The following is a 15,325-nucleotide window of genomic DNA, read 5'->3' on the forward strand; positions in this document are numbered from 1 at the left end:
CGTCTGTATTCGCACCGTTGTACTTGCTTCTCTCAATGTATATACGCGAATTGCTTACAAAATAGCACGCGCATCAGGTATTAGCACTGTCGTCGTCACAAGTACAATCATCATCGAAATACGAGTATTGGCTATGCTGTGCTTCTCAGGTATGACCTCACGTCAAAGGCTAGTCGGGGGCGTCATGCTTGAGTGGACTATACTTCGTCCATTTAATTTGTAGTCAATACTATCAATCATTGGTTACGGCGTTACGTTGATATGGGGTTACACTTGTTGTACAGTGGCTATTATGCTCACATCCGCAGACGTTGTCCATGTAAATACGCTACAAGAGTTGCGGCACGAGCACAGTAACCTGTGTCAGGAATCATACAGAATCTGCAACCGAGAAGCGAGTGGTACGTAAACCCACTTTTGTTACACTGAATTTCCATCCGTTACTGTAACGATTCTAAGGAGTACTTGTATTCTCTAGATGAGGCCTTTTAGTAGCGGAGGTAAGGGAAAAGATCTTCGAAGTTGTCTACCATTTGTTCCGCTATGCATGAAGACTCTTAAAGCATCAACAACCCCTTGCCCTCTTTCTCCCAATTTTCTCGTTCCAGACCGAAGGAACAGACGGAGTAGAGATTTGTGCCTCGCCGACTACTCTTGCATCAACGGGGAGTTAATCCTTCGGTAACAAACAATCGGGAGACGGGGTCGACAAGGGTACAACGACGTTAGACTATTGTGCAGGGGCAAAGTGGAACGGAACAGTTCGCTGTGGAACTGAAATCATTATTGACGGCCCCATTCTTCAACCGGATTTCTACATAGTGGAATAAAATGATCATCCATTCTGTAAAGCCCACCGATAGGGGATCAACTTTGTAATACATACCTACTCACTTAGTAACCACGGTCAGGGTGTAAGGATATGATCTTTCACCTTTTGGTTAGACAGGTTACATGGCAAAGACAAGTAGTTAGTTGGAACAAGACAGGTATCAGCGATCACCATCATCCAATTCGCATGGAGTTCTCATGATTGACAGAGGACTTGCCATCTTTTTCTCCATGACCTGAGCGGGCCAGCGGCATCGCAAGTAATCATGCGAAGACCTAAGTCGCTGGAAAGGGGTCCGTTCGCTCACGCTAAGCAACGGTTTTCCCACCCGCTGAACCTAAACTTGTACACTACACCACAACCGACGTTGCTCCTATCCTGTACCAGCAAGACTAATCAAAAATGCTCATGGAGAAATACATACATCCTCGGTCGACGCCGAAAGGGATAGCCCCCTCCTCCCTGTAGGCGTTTTGAGTTCCGGGAAGAAGGAACCTTCCGACTTGAGTCGTGGTTTATCGGCACAGCCGGGAAGGTCACAATCTTTGAAATGCATGTCCAAATTCCCATTAATCACTGGACCAAATGGTGATTTACTTCGTATCGTGATCTTCGGGAATCGTAATTGCTGACACACCTCTGCCGCTCTGCGATGAGTAGCGCCCGGAACTTTATCAATGTGACACATGCCCGTTTGGTACCTGACATGAACTCATGTGGACTAAGAAGCTCATAGTGTTGGCTAACGTATCTACTAGAGACAATGAGCGTAGGGCCAACGAGGTTATCCTTGGATCAACACGACTGGACAGTTCGGTTATTCCTTCACCATATCCAGGTTCCACAGTAATTATCATCACCAGTTCTGACTTGTATGATCAGGAGGCTCGGCCGAGGGCGTCAAACGGGGTGGGTCATACGCATTACGAATTCACGACCAATGCTACCTACTATTGTGTGGAAATCGAGCCGCTCCTACCGGGGAACTGGATGTTTAACGGTTTCTTCAATATTTTGGGAAGAATCAGTTGTCGCCATAATAATACATTGTTATGCTGAATGCTAGACAAAGCGACAACCACATATCGCATGTCACGGCTGAGGTCTAACTACCACATTCCCATCTTGTTAAGCCCCTCAATCACACCCCTGAAGCCTACAACCTCATTCCTATCAATACCGAGTTCTTCAGGGCTGATGTGGTCCTCGTTCTCCTCCCAAGGATCGCACATCTCGCCAAACTTGAACTGAAGAGCCAACTCGTTTCCGGCGGGGCCCCACATCTTTGTCCAAGTGTCCAGTGTGGTCTCGACGAAGACTCCCTTCTTGCCCGTGATCTCTGACCAGACATCCACCATCTTCTGGAAAGTCCACTTCTCCAGAGCGACGTTCGAGTACTTTCCGTACGCCTTCTTGCCAGAGGCAATGACTTGTCGCACCCAGATACCTGGATTGACAGTCATGTCACCGGACAAAAGGACGACGGCGTCGGGTTTAGTGGCCATGGTTTGGACCCACTGACCGCTACCGGGCTAGAAACACGAGTGTTAGTACAATATGAGAGGCAACCTTCCTTAGGAAGAAACTTACGTATTCGATGGGCTTGAGGAAGGGGAAGAAAGCCATGTTCTGGGGGTAGTAACCGAACTGCAAATAGGTGGTGATGGCGGCCAAATCGGGCAACTCCTTCTTGATGCGCGCATCAACATTCGCCTTGTAGTCCATGTGGGGAGTTTCGAGTTGGTTTCCAGGGAATTTGCGTTTCGCACTTGGTGTAGTCGACCAGATGAAGTGCTCGAGAGTATCTACACCGGCAGCAGCCCTGGCGATGTTCATTCCATGTGTCTCTTCGATAACACCAGCCTCATGCTGGGTCTTTCCACGGAACAGCCACTCCCACCAGTTGGTGACGGCGAAGACAGCACTGACATCCTGTAGATGAATGTCAGTGTTCTGTACGGTTGCATAATATTGCAGTGTTGGAGACTCACCTTGAAGGCCTTGTTCAAGGACTCCTGGTCATCGAAGTCTCCCTGGACAACCTCAATTCCCTCGGCGGCAAGTTTCTTCGCGTTCTCGCTCTCTGGATTCCTTGTCACAGCCCTAACCTTCCAACCTGGAACCTTCTTCATGACATTAACAACACCTCCACCCTGCGTACCGGTCGCACCAGTGACAGCAATGATCTTATCTCCCTTCACTGGTGGACCAAGCAGAGCTCCTGGGAGCTCACTCTTCTCACCATGTACCAACGCAAACCAAGGGTCGTAAACCTTCTCTGTGCGTTTGGCGAATGCTCCACTCTTGTATCCCGGGTGTCCCCATTCGATCAATTCGTCGTGTGCTGCCTCGATGGTCTGTCCGGTCTTAATGTTCTCCTTGTCATCGAGGAAGAGATCGTAACCTTTGATGAGATTCGACTTCAAGGTCATCTGATGTGGTAGAAATGCAACGGAGAAGTCGGGCATGGCAGGTGTCTCGATGCCTCCAGGCATGACAGTGTTAATCGTGATGTTGTCCTTGATCTTGGACACTGGCCCAACGGTCTTGACCCATTGGTGAACGGCAGCCTTTGCTGAGCAGTACTCTGGGAAAGTAGCACATGGGTAGATGCCAATCATGCTACCAGTGACAATGATCTTTCCACCCTTGCCATCAGGGTTGTGGCGCATAAAGTGCGTCGCCAGTGTAGTGCCATAGATGACACCTTTGAAGTCAATGTCGGTACAGGCAGTGTTGGGCACAGGCGGCAGGTCATCAATGGCAGCATCACGACGTGCAAAATTGTACTTGGAATCATTATCCACGCCTCCTGCATTGGCGATCAGGACATCAAGGCGGGACCATTTCTTCCAAACGGCTTGGAACAGCTTTGACTGGGACTCATAAGAGCTTACGTCACAGGGGACGAAGATTGCTGAGTTGCCGGAAGGGTCCAAGGACTCAGCAATGGGTTGACCAAGTTTTTCACGGCGGCCAACTATAGCTACGCGATATCCGCGTCCGTGTAGATGCACGGCAAGCCAGTGCCCGATACCGCTCTGGTGGGACGCATCAGTCACGGAATCTTTACATCTAGCAGATTGATTTGCAAACTGGGAGGATTCACACGTACCGTAGCACCGGTAACGATGGCGACTTTTTGGTCGTTTTGAGGTAGAGAACCCATGTTGCTGAAGAAAATTTGTGGAAAAGCTAACAAAAGGAGTGGATGTCTCCAAGTCGATACTGAACTGTGCTATCTATATTTCACACCCACGCACACACTCAATGAATCGTTGAATGGGCCTTGAACACGCGCGGGGGCGGCACGGGTCAAGACCGCTGTGAAACTATCTAGACCTCGACGGTTTCTGCTAGTGGCGCTGCCACAGTGAGGATGGCCTTGCCTGATATTGGCTCGACTCGATAAGTAGCGACTACTTTTTGTCCAGGACGGGGATGCCAATGTCGATTTGCCTTCTGATCAACCATCCATGGCGCCGCTGCTCGCCTTCTATCAATGACAAGATACGGCAACAGACAAAGAGGGAAAAGCATCAACGGGCGGTGAGCTGCATTCGTATGCATACAAGCCCCGGGCATAAATGCCCCACAGTTTCTTTTGCCTGAGCACGCACACTCGCATTTGCGAGAAAGGAGTGATGGAAGTGGGACGGGTGGTGAGTTTTGTAATACAATAGTTACATACATATTTGGTACAGTACGGCAGGGCCCGTTTGGTACACACTACACTTACCGGAAGTACCCATGGTCTGGCTTGGAGCAGAATGGGGAATTCGCTTTCATACATGATTGGCTAGGCGTGGTCGATGAATGCTTCCTATTGGTTCAGAACCCCACTGGGCCACCCGTCCATGAAGCGTGCCGCGCTTGTTCACCACGATGGCTGCGGCGACGACAGGGCTACCCCCGATTGGACTCGAGGTCCCACTGTCACAGCTAGTTATGATACGCTGTCTGAGAGGATGGGTTTACCGAAATTCCTGGTATGCTGAGCGCGCCTCGCCATGCCGTTCTTTGTCTTTCGTAACATGCCGTGAGGTGGAGACTTCTTCTGTGTATGAAAAGAAACCATGGCCACTGCCTATCTTTCGAGGAGCAAGGATCGTCTTTATGCTAACCCGTGTTCTCAAAGGTGGGTGTTCAGATGTACGGAGTAGCATTTGTTTCAAAGGGTAGTGGTATCATTCACAGGTGCTCCACGGAGCTGGGCAGTTTTCTCGTTCCTAACGGCCTGATTGATTAAAACGGCTTTCCTATATCTCCACACTATTTCAGTGTCCATTCGTCCCATCTTCTCGACCGCATACATCAAACAAACCAGGCATGGCGACCAAAACGGATGATACGATTCCCATCGAGAATGGCAACCAAGTTGGCATTCTGATATCCTCGGCCATTTCAATCTTCATCGTCGCCCTTGCAGTGGCACTCCGACTGGTGGCGAAGCGTATGGCTAATGGACTTGACTATAGTGACTACTGCATCCTCGGAGCTCTGGTACGGGTTGAGACCGTCTGAACCTTCCATCGTACACTAGATTAATGTGTCTTTAGTTTTTCAATACTGCCCTTCATACAGATGTCATGGTTATGGTGACTCATGGTGGCTTTGGATTCCACACGATGGACATCATAATGCGATTTGGGCCAGATACAGCGACGTTCTTCTTCAAGGTGAGTGCACATCAAGGAACAAAGTGACGCTCTATACGTAACGAACTAACGGTTCCTAGGGCATCATGGCATTTGCTATGCTTTGGAATGCCACAGTCTGCTTCAGTAAGATTTCAGTTCTACTGATGTACTGTGCCTTGATACCAGTCTCATCCATGGTAAAATGGGCCCGCGGTATCGGTATTTTCATTATCGCATGGAACATCGCAAACATTATGGCCTGTTTCTTGATTTGCCGCCCTTTAAGAAGGAATTGGGACTTGACGGTTCCTGGAACATGCGGTAGCCAACCGAATTTCTACTTCGCCATGTAAGTTCCAACGATAACTGAGACATCGAAGCTAGTACTGACGGAGATTCAGGGGAATCATCAACATTCTTACCGACATTGCGCTCATCGTCCTTCCCATGCCTTATATCTACAACCTCCGCATGCCAATGAAGAAGAAATTGATTGCAGCAGCTATGCTGAGTATTGGTATTATGTATGGATCTTACAACAGTCTTCTCAATCATGTATCCACCACTAATTGTATACGAACAGGACCTGGGTCATCACCATCTACCGCCAAACGTTTCTCCCCACTTTAGACTTTGCAGACATGACATACTCGGGCGTGCTCGCCACAATCCTCTCCGGCCTCGAACCCGCCATCGCCATCGTCCTAGCCTGCATTCCCCTCATGCGTCCACTCCTAGGACAGCGCAAAGCAAAGAAGACCGGTACCGGATACGATTATGGCAGCGGATCTGGAAGTGGGGTATATTCGAAAGGGGCCCGAAGCAACAGTCGCCCGTTCACCGAGCTCGAAGACGACGATGCCGACACTAACTCTGAAGTGCGACTTCAGCCCATGAAGGGGGCACAGGACGTCAACATTGTTGCGTTTCCGGACGAAGATTCAATTGCGCGACCTACCCCTACCGCTCCCCGTGGCCTTGACAGTCATGCAATCACTGTCCAAAAGAGGTGGGAAGTAAGGACCGATTGATTAAGATACTGGACGATGGAAACGACGCACCCGATACCCTTACAAATTTGTTGTATTATTAGGCTCAAAAAAGGAGGCTAGGAATCAGTTACATGTGGCAAGACGATTGTCCCCACGGCGTTTTATTTTCTTTTGGGCGAGGCACTGGAATTCAACGAAACAAATGGCTGTCGAGATAGACAGACACTGTACGGCACAGATACAGGATCAGCACCAAACGCAACATGACGACCGCCTTTCGATCAGTGAACACGACCGCTATTAGGTTCTGGATTCGGAAGCCAACTTGGTCTCAAAATTGGCAGTTAAAAGGCATACATAGCCAAAAGGACAGAAAAATTATATTAATTACTTCATACACGACGTTACACCATTCGGTCCGTACCGAACTCTCGAAGGGTCAGCGCCTCAATCGCAATCGCAGAGTCAGGAAAGTTTGAGTGACATGCCCTAACACTAACACTGCCGGCGATTTCTTGCAGTGGCACATTGGTTGTATTGTCAAGCTAGTTGTTATGAGTAAATGCACTAACGGGCCGTGTTCAACGCCATGCGGGTCCTCTCACAGTAAGACCAGTACGGCCACCCAAGGCAGCGAGCAAACTTGGACGGAGCTAAAGAGTTGCAAGGGGCTGGAGTGAAATGATAAATAACATGATGCGTGCTTGAAAGAAAACCTCACCCCTGTCTGTAGGATGCATACAAGCGGGTCGAAGGGACCACGCACGCAAATAAAAAGTCGCTTGCTCTTCTTTGTCTGTGGAACTTGCTCATCCCTCGTATCGTAGTGTATACAAGGATCTTTCTTTGACTCGTGTATACCTGCAATTCCTTCATTTCGGTCCCTGGGCCGGTGGGGTATTGTATAACTTTCATCACTCCACAAATTGCCCCTTTAGAACTCCCAATTCCTCACGATACCATAAGACCACATTTGGCTTCTTGAAACGGATTACGTCCTGGCCATTTTGATTACCTAGACGACGAATTAGTCCATTTTGTCTTTGAGGCGAACTAGCGCCAGCCTATGAACAATAGAGTCATGTGTAAGGGTCCCACTTGGACGACACGAGTAATTCGAACGAGGACTGTGGGCGAGCTCACGAGACGGCGGCCGGATCGATCCGATTTCACTACGAAGCCACCAGCTTACCTAACTCTTCACAGCAAACAGTCCGGTGTTTGTAATAATTGTTTCGTGCCTTAAGATCGCCTCCAGATCTACAACAACGAGCCGCACAAAATGCCCATCACCGATGCCCAACTGCACATCTTTTACATACCAGACCCATCCGAAGCGAAGTGATCGTCATGATATTTCCACATTGGTTTCATTTTTCTCGATTCGAGATTCACAAGTCAGTTGTCGGGTTTCTACATACTTGTATTTCCTGCACTTCATGCTCTCCCGCTCTCGCCTACAGCCTCCCCTTGCAGATGATGACCCAACCTGTGGGACAGGTACCCGATGTCGAACAGTTCTCTGAATATCCAAGCATCAATCTCTTCGCAGTTTCGCACTGTCTGGTTAATCGCTGCCGTTCTAGACCTTCACAAGTTCCCGTTGTTCACCCAAAGAGTTCGATAGAAGGTAATGATCTTCACACTGAAGAAAAGGGTGGATTCCAGACGGGCGGGTGGCCCGTCAAGAACTTGCTCAGTCTAGATCTACAATTTATACGACATTTACGTGTCAAGAGGAATATTGGATTGATTGCCGCAAGACATATTGACATGTTAATTCCAGAAGATGGCGTACAGAGAGGTAATAGTTCAATCATAGAGACACAAACATACAACACAGTACTGCACCTTTCGTAATCAACCTCACCTCACCTACTCCCTGTCGAATGTAATTGATCCCCTCGGGCGCCGGGAACAAGCTTCCCGGACAGGTCATCATCTCGGAAGATGATAAACAACTTCCGGTGTCCTTTCAGCTTCCCGTTCACACTTCCCCATTCCACTCTAGCTTGCATATAGATGCACATTGCCGATTGTGGTAGAAAGTGGAAGCCTCATGGCATTGATGTACTAAAAAATCACTGCTTTCATCACGGAGTAGTGTTCACAAGCAAGCGAGAGAATACTCGGCAAATATAGATACACAATAGAAATATCATGGCGATTATGTATATTCATTCCTTATGCAATATGGTCGTGAAATCATACCATAATCCTTCATTTGAGGACTTCGATTAACTACCGCAATACCAAATATTACCCCATACAATATAATACAGACGAAGAGGAGCCTCAATGCCTGGAGCTAATACGGCCAAACCCATTTAGTCAATTCCTCAGGATCCAAGCCCTCGTGGAAAGCATAATTCTTCGCCTTGATGCGCTGATTGAGCAACGCTTCTCTCGCAGCAGCAGCTTTGTTTCCATACCCAGTCAATTGATCAATAGCAGCGATGGCGAGGCTGAAGCGATCAGTCTCATTCCTGATAGCCAGCTCAAGCGGGGTGTCAATGTTCCCCTTTTCCCTATACCCCTTGACGTGCAAGTGATCTTGACCCTGACGCTTATACGTCAAGCGGTGGACAAGCCAGGGGTAGGAATGGAAGTTGAATATGACGGGCTTGTTGTCTGTGAATATGGCTGCGTACTCGCGGTCTGACAGGCCGTGGGGATGCTCGGCTGCGGGGATGAGTTTGAAGAGGTCGACGACGTTGGCGAAGCGGACTTTGATGTTGGGGATGTGTTGGCGGAGGAGGGCAGTCGCGGCGAGGGCTTCGTGCGTCGAGACGTCGCCGCAGGATGCCATCACGACGTCCGGCTCTTCGCCTTGGTCGTTGCTGGCCCAGTCCCAGATGCCGACGCCTTTGCTGCAGTGGGCGATGGCTTGTTCCATGTTGAGGAATTGGAGGTGCTCTTGCTTGTCGGCTATGATCACGTTGACGTAATTTGAGCTGCGGAGACAGTGGTTGGCTACGCTGAGGAGGCAGTTCGCGTCTGGGGGAAGGTAGATTCGGACGACTTCAGGGCTCTTATCGCAGACCACGCTGATGAAGCCAGGGTCTTGATGGGTGAAGCCGTTATGGTCCTGGCGCCAGACAGTTGAGGTGAGTAGGATGTTCAATGATGCGACCTTGACGCGCCACTCCACCTCGAGGCACTTCTCGATCCATTTGCAGTGCTGGTTAACCATGGAATCAATGATATGAACAAATGGTTCGTAACTGTTGAGCAGACCATGGCGGCCGGAAAGGATGTAGCCTTCCAACCAACCCTACGACAAAGTGAGTAATACAGCTTATGATGAGCGGATATCGATGGTTGCTTACTTCAACAGTGTGTTCTGAGAGCATTTCCATTACTCTACCCTCCAAGGCAAGATTGCCCCCATCTGCGTCCTCTTCAAAATACTCCCCAAGCCATACTTTCTTGCCAGCTTCATAGACCCCGCCGAGCTTGTTCGACTCCGTCTCGTCAGGACCGAAGAGTCGGAAGTGTTTGGGATTGTTCTTGATGATATCCCTCAAGAACTTGGCGCAGTTCGCCATACTACCTAAGTTTTCAATTCCACCCGATTTAACTTCAATAGCATAATCACGGAAATCGGGAACGTGTAGTTTACGTCGAAGAATGCCGCCATTGGCGATCGGATTGGCACTCATTCTGCTCAATCCAGTCGGAGCCAGCTCTTTCAGCTCAGGAACAATAGCGCCCGATTCGTCGAAAAGTCTCTCGGGCCCGTAGCTACGCATCCACTCTTCGAGGGTCTTGAGCTTCGACGAGTCTTTCAAGACGTCAGGAATCGGAACTTGATGCGAGCGCCAGAAACCTTCCAGGAAATGGTCTCCTAGCTTTCGAGGACCGGTCCAACCCTTAGGAGTTCGAAGGACAATCATAGGCCAGCGTGGTCTGAATGCTTTTCCAGTCTCGCGAGCCTTCTTCTGATACTCTTTGATCTCGTTGATACATTTCTCCATGGTAGCCGCCATGGCTTGATGCATCGTAGGCAGATCATCTCCCTCGACGAAGTAAGGCGTCCAGCCGTATCCTATGAAGAGCGACTCGAGCTCCTTGTGGCTCACACGAGCAAGGAGGGTAGGGTTGTTGATTTTGTATCCATTGAGATGGAGGACAGGCAGCACAGCACCATCGGTGATCGGGTTCAAGAACTTTGTTGAATGCCAGCTTGTTGCCAACGGGCCTGTCTCGCTCTCACCGTCACCGACCATCGTTAATGCGATTAGCTCTGGATGATCGAAGACAGTACCGAAAGCATGTGAGATGGAATACCCGAGCTCACCGCCCTCGTGTAAACTTCCAGGAGTCTCGGGCGTTGCATGCGATCCGATTCCGCCTGGAAATGAGAAATACTTGAAGAACCTCCTCATGCCATTAATGTCCTCGCTCTTGTCCGGGTAGACTTCAGAATATACGCTCTCAAGGTAAGAGTTGGAGAGAACGGCGGGTGCACCGTGTCCAGGCCCAGAAATGAATATAGCGTTGAGGTCGTATTTCTTGATGAGACGATTCATGTGGATGTATGTGAAGCTTTGTCCGGCGTCAGATCCCCAATGACCGAGCAATCGGCGCTTGAGATGCTCGACCTTCAGCGGCTCTCGAAGCAGAGGGTTTTCTTTAAGGTAGATCATCCCTAGACATAGGTACAGGGTTGCGTGGAAATAATCTGTCATCTTGCGAATCTCTTCATTGTCCAGTGGCTGTCCTTCGACTGTTGATCTGGCCTGTCCGAACGGAGAGATGCTCAGATTGTTGAGGTCGTCGCTTGTCTTTTCCACAGATGGAGCCATTCTGATAGTGTAGTTGGGGTAAATGGGAACCAATCTGGAATTTAGATGCCGTGGTTTAATATCTATAACTTTGAGATGTGTCGGATGTGGCGGAAAGTAAGAGGGTCTTCACAAAAGCTGTAGGCGCGCTACAAAGTGTTTGACGTAGTCGATTGATATAAGTTGCTATTGAAAGGCGGAGAAAGGAACATAGGAAGATATGCACGAGTGCAAAGAAAGACGAGAGCCCTCAGATAGGACCTGCAGTCAGGACACTTTAATTGAGCATATTAGTGAATTGGTTACTTGTGATTATAGCTGGGTGCCTCAAAATAGTGCTCTCCTTATCCGAACAATTTTTAACATGTATTCCATGCAATACTACTAATTTACTGATCGCGATCGGACCTACACAATTCCCGAATGGCGAACGACGGACTGTATGTATGGTGACGATGTTATTAGCAATTTTATGGGGTGAGATGAGCCCAGTGGACGTCATATATGCTACATAGTTCGTTGAATACTCGACTAGTCCTAAACGGGCGTCGTCTATGAATTAACATAGGTGCTACAAAAAGCTTCGTTCACCAAGTTCGTCGCGTTTCCATAGCTTGGCTTACTTATTGGGCGCATACGGCACAGTAGACATCCAAAAATGGCTATGGGAAGGCAAAATCATTGGAGAGATGGGCGAAATGGTACAGCTTTGCAATGGCAGTTGTCGCATCTCAGAGTGTCTAGCGTAAGTTTTGTTGGTGATGCGGCTCTGAAGTCATTACCCGAAGCTTCCGCTGCCTTGGTCAACCTACACATGGGGTGTGCCGATGTGGAGTGAATCAATAGCGTTTGTCCCCGTCATGGCGCAAATAAAGTGCCGAACCTCTCAGGCTAAGGAGTGTACGTACTATTAGAGAAACCCACGATAGATTCTGTTTGGTGTGGACCACAACACTATCAACACAGTTACAATATGCAGTGAATCATAGATATATTGGTCTAACGGTATGGAGTTTGCCTTGATAAAATTATGCTTCTACACTAGAATCCGAAATCTCAAGATTTTATTCGTCAAGCGGGAAACGATTCAAGAACTTGAACGTCTTCAAACCCTCTTCAAGACTTGTTGCCAGGCCGGATGCGTCGCTAACAACATACACGCCAGGAGTATCAGTCTCAATGCCAGCTGCAGTGAAAGTTTGCGTGGTGTTACCGATCGTGGCAATGGGTTTGCCCCATCTGAAACTGTCCTGGAGGATTTGGAGAGGACGTCCAGCAGGGTAGAGGGTGCTAAGAGGGCTTGTACGGGCTTTGCCTGTCGAGTTCGCACTGCCGAGACCCGAAGTTGGGCTGAAGAGCGACTCAGTGCCTTTTCCTACAACAATTGCATCGAACTGAGATGCATCAGTGGTAGAGTAGGCCTGGTCAACACCTTTGACGAGGCTTTCCGAGACGACAACAAGGTCGACTTTTAGGGATTCGAGAGATGATTTGAGGGATGCAACGCTTTCATCTTCTGCGGCATCGTTGGTCGCAAGGTAACCAACTTTGAGACCATCCAGCTTTAAGAGACCCGAGCTAGCGACAGAGACACCGGTGGTGGTGTTGTCGTGGTAATAGGTTGGATCCTCTGCAGGGGCCTCGAGACCTATAGCGGTGGCCACACGTGTGGCGACATCATGGCTAACTCGGTTGAGCTGGATAAGAACGTTGTTCTTCACAATTGAGCTCTTCAGTTGGGCTGTCTCAAAACGAATAGCGTTGATGACGAACTGTTGCTCAACAGGGAGAAGTGAATTGAAGAAAAGCCGAGGTTGGGACCAGACGTCCGCAAAAGTGGAGGACTTGGCTCTCACCAGTTTGTTGTTTACGCCTCTGTTCGGTGCTGTGAAGAATCCTTTGCCTGCGGTTTGGTTGGCCTGGTATGGGGCACCCTTGTTGAGTGTGTTGGGGCTATACGCAGCAGTGTTCAGTGGAATGAACATTTGTCCCGCACCGTCACGGTTGTTGTTATGCCATGGTACGCGAGGTTGATTGATGGGTAGCTGCTCAAAGTTTGGACCATTGTGACGGTTCAACTGAGTATCGAGGTACGAGAATAGACGTCCTTGAAGAAGAGGGTCTTCACTGAAGTCGATACCACGAACAATGTGACCAGGTTGAAACTAAAGATTCATTAGATCGGTAATGGGATTGCAAATACCATTGCACTTACCATGACCTGTTCAGTCTCGGCAAAGTAGTTCCTTGGATTTCGGTTGAGAGTCAATTTACCAAGCGGCGTGAAGGGAATGAGTTCTTCCGGCACAATCTTTGTGGGATCTAATACATCGAAGCCAAAGCGAAGTTGGTCTTCCTCTTCCATGATCTGCGCCTCGAACTATAGCATTGTCAGTAAGTCCTATGATAGGACCCGATTGGATTGAGTACACACACCTCCCATTCAGGGTAGAGTCCTTTGTTGATGGAATCAAATAAATCCTGGCGATGATAGTCGGCGTTCTTGCCGGCAGTGATCTGCGCCTCTTCCCACACCAAAGATGCTTTGCCTTGAAGCGTTCGGAAGCGGAATTTGACGAGCTTGCTTTTGCCACTGTCTGTAACGAAGCGGAAGGTATGGACACCCCACCCATCCATATGCCGATACGAACGGACCGTGCCATGGCCGCTCATAGCCCAGAATAGGGTGTGTAAGGTACTGGGCTGTTGGCTGAAAAAGTCCCAAGCTGTATCGTGGGCAGTAGCTGCTTGAGGAATCTCACTATCCGGGCTTGGTTTGACAGCATGGATGAGATCAGGGAACTTGATTGCATCCTGGATAAAGAACACAGGGACATTATTACCGACGATATCTGTGCCATGATCAGAGATTGGAACTTCACTATCCAAGACTGCATTTACTCACCGTAGTTGCCCTCGTCTGTATAGAATCGGACGGCAAATCCATGAACATCTCGAACAGTATCAGCAGAGCCACGGCTGCCTGCAACTGTTGAAAACCGAAGGAAAACGGGCGTTGATTTTCCGGGCGAGCTCAAAAACGATGCGCCTGTAATATTCGACCAGTCTCCGTAAGATTCGAACACACCGTGGGCTCCTGCGCCTCTGGCATGGACAGCTAGAAAGGTCAGCACGGTCACATACTGTACAACGAACAATACAAGTTGGGTGGTAAACAATGATAGGCTTCGTCTAGCAAGGTAATTCTCAGAGTACATACCTCGCTCAGGGACGCGTTCATGATCAAAATGAGTGATCTACTTGTGTGAGCAATTGTCGTTATGACGTCTGGGTTAAGCTACCTTTTGACGAAAGATGAAGTCTTCTAGCAGTGTGGGGCCTCGCTCTCCAGCCTTGAGACTCTCTTGGTCTTCAAAAGCCCCCCCGACATCGCTCGTGAGATAAGTGTCCGTATCGTCGATCTCATATTTCTTGAGAAACTCATCGGTGTTTGTGTAGTCCTCAGCCCTTCGAACGGGAGGGTGGCTTGCGGGCAGGTCTCTTGCGTCATTTGCCATGTACGGGCATGATGCATCAATAGAGTTGACAGCGACCGAAAGGGCCGCAAGGTATCTGAGGATGGCCATCGTGACAGAGCAATTATGGCTGGCAAGGTACTCGAACAGAGAATGAAGCCCTCCTTTATATGATATTGGACTACGCTAGAGCATGGGGTGCCGTTGGTTTCTTGTGTGATTTCCTTCAGTCCGGGGTCTATCCAAGCAAGATAACATCATAAGTTGCTGTGCCAATTCAGCGCTGACCTACGGCGAAACTCATAAGTTAGTGGCTCCAAAAATGTGCTTTTGATACCGACAAATGTGGTACTACGCGCCACTATGCAGCCGAACATTACAAGGCTCCCATGCCGGGTAGGGCAGGTGTGAGCGTACACCAGTGTCTATTGATCGGAGCAATGATTGCGCCAATGAATGGAGGGAAGAGTTGCTAGGTCAAGACAACGCAACTAAATCTCAATGTCGTCCCCCAAGTGCAACATTATTGCGGATTCAGAATTCGGTCCGTGTTTTCATTGCTCCCCGAACTGCTGTTCGTGTTTACTGGGTACAGTGT

At 49.0% G+C, this 15,325-nt stretch overlaps 4 protein-coding genes across 4 annotated transcripts; 1 reads left to right on the top strand and 3 right to left on the bottom strand.

Moving 5' to 3' along the window:
* Window positions 1-1,857: 1,857 nt before the first annotated feature.
* BU24DRAFT_375630 (NAD(P)-binding protein) lies at window positions 1,858-4,030 on the bottom strand. Its single transcript, XM_033524599.1, has 4 exons — window positions 3,948-4,030; window positions 2,824-3,873; window positions 2,423-2,764; window positions 1,858-2,364 (listed from the first exon to the last, which is right to left on the bottom strand). Exons 1-4 carry the CDS (start codon window positions 3,999-4,001, stop codon window positions 1,942-1,944), a joined length of 1,869 nt encoding a protein of 622 aa, XP_033380473.1. The 5' UTR covers window positions 4,002-4,030; the 3' UTR covers window positions 1,858-1,941.
* An 813-nt stretch (window positions 4,031-4,843) lies between these two features.
* Window positions 4,844-6,615, top strand: BU24DRAFT_270556 (uncharacterized protein). Its single transcript, XM_033522586.1, has 5 exons — window positions 4,844-5,335; window positions 5,392-5,511; window positions 5,571-5,821; window positions 5,874-5,996; window positions 6,056-6,615. The coding sequence occupies exons 1-5, from the start codon at window positions 5,162-5,164 to the stop codon at window positions 6,501-6,503; spliced, it is 1,116 nt and encodes a 371-aa protein (XP_033380474.1). The 5' UTR covers window positions 4,844-5,161; the 3' UTR covers window positions 6,504-6,615.
* Window positions 6,616-8,626: 2,011 nt separating this feature from the next.
* Window positions 8,627-11,599, bottom strand: BU24DRAFT_425970 (D-xylulose 5-phosphate/D-fructose 6-phosphate phosphoketolase). The gene is made up of 2 exons (XM_033528865.1): window positions 9,794-11,599; window positions 8,627-9,738 (listed from the first exon to the last, which is right to left on the bottom strand). Exons 1-2 carry the CDS (start codon window positions 11,270-11,272, stop codon window positions 8,773-8,775), a joined length of 2,445 nt encoding a protein of 814 aa, XP_033380475.1. The 5' UTR covers window positions 11,273-11,599; the 3' UTR covers window positions 8,627-8,772.
* A 583-nt stretch (window positions 11,600-12,182) lies between these two features.
* On the bottom strand, window positions 12,183-14,969 carry BU24DRAFT_396992 (catalase-domain-containing protein). Its single transcript, XM_033525326.1, has 6 exons — window positions 14,554-14,969; window positions 14,472-14,508; window positions 14,157-14,369; window positions 13,688-14,103; window positions 13,467-13,631; window positions 12,183-13,416 (listed from the first exon to the last, which is right to left on the bottom strand). The coding sequence occupies exons 1-6, from the start codon at window positions 14,836-14,838 to the stop codon at window positions 12,316-12,318; spliced, it is 2,217 nt and encodes a 738-aa protein (XP_033380476.1). The 5' UTR covers window positions 14,839-14,969; the 3' UTR covers window positions 12,183-12,315.
* Between the last annotated feature and the right edge of the window lie 356 nt (window positions 14,970-15,325).

Source organism: Aaosphaeria arxii (genome assembly GCF_010015735.1).
Source record: "Aaosphaeria arxii CBS 175.79 unplaced genomic scaffold BU24scaffold_8, whole genome shotgun sequence".
NCBI classification, from domain to species: Eukaryota; Fungi; Ascomycota; class Dothideomycetes; order Pleosporales; genus Aaosphaeria; species Aaosphaeria arxii.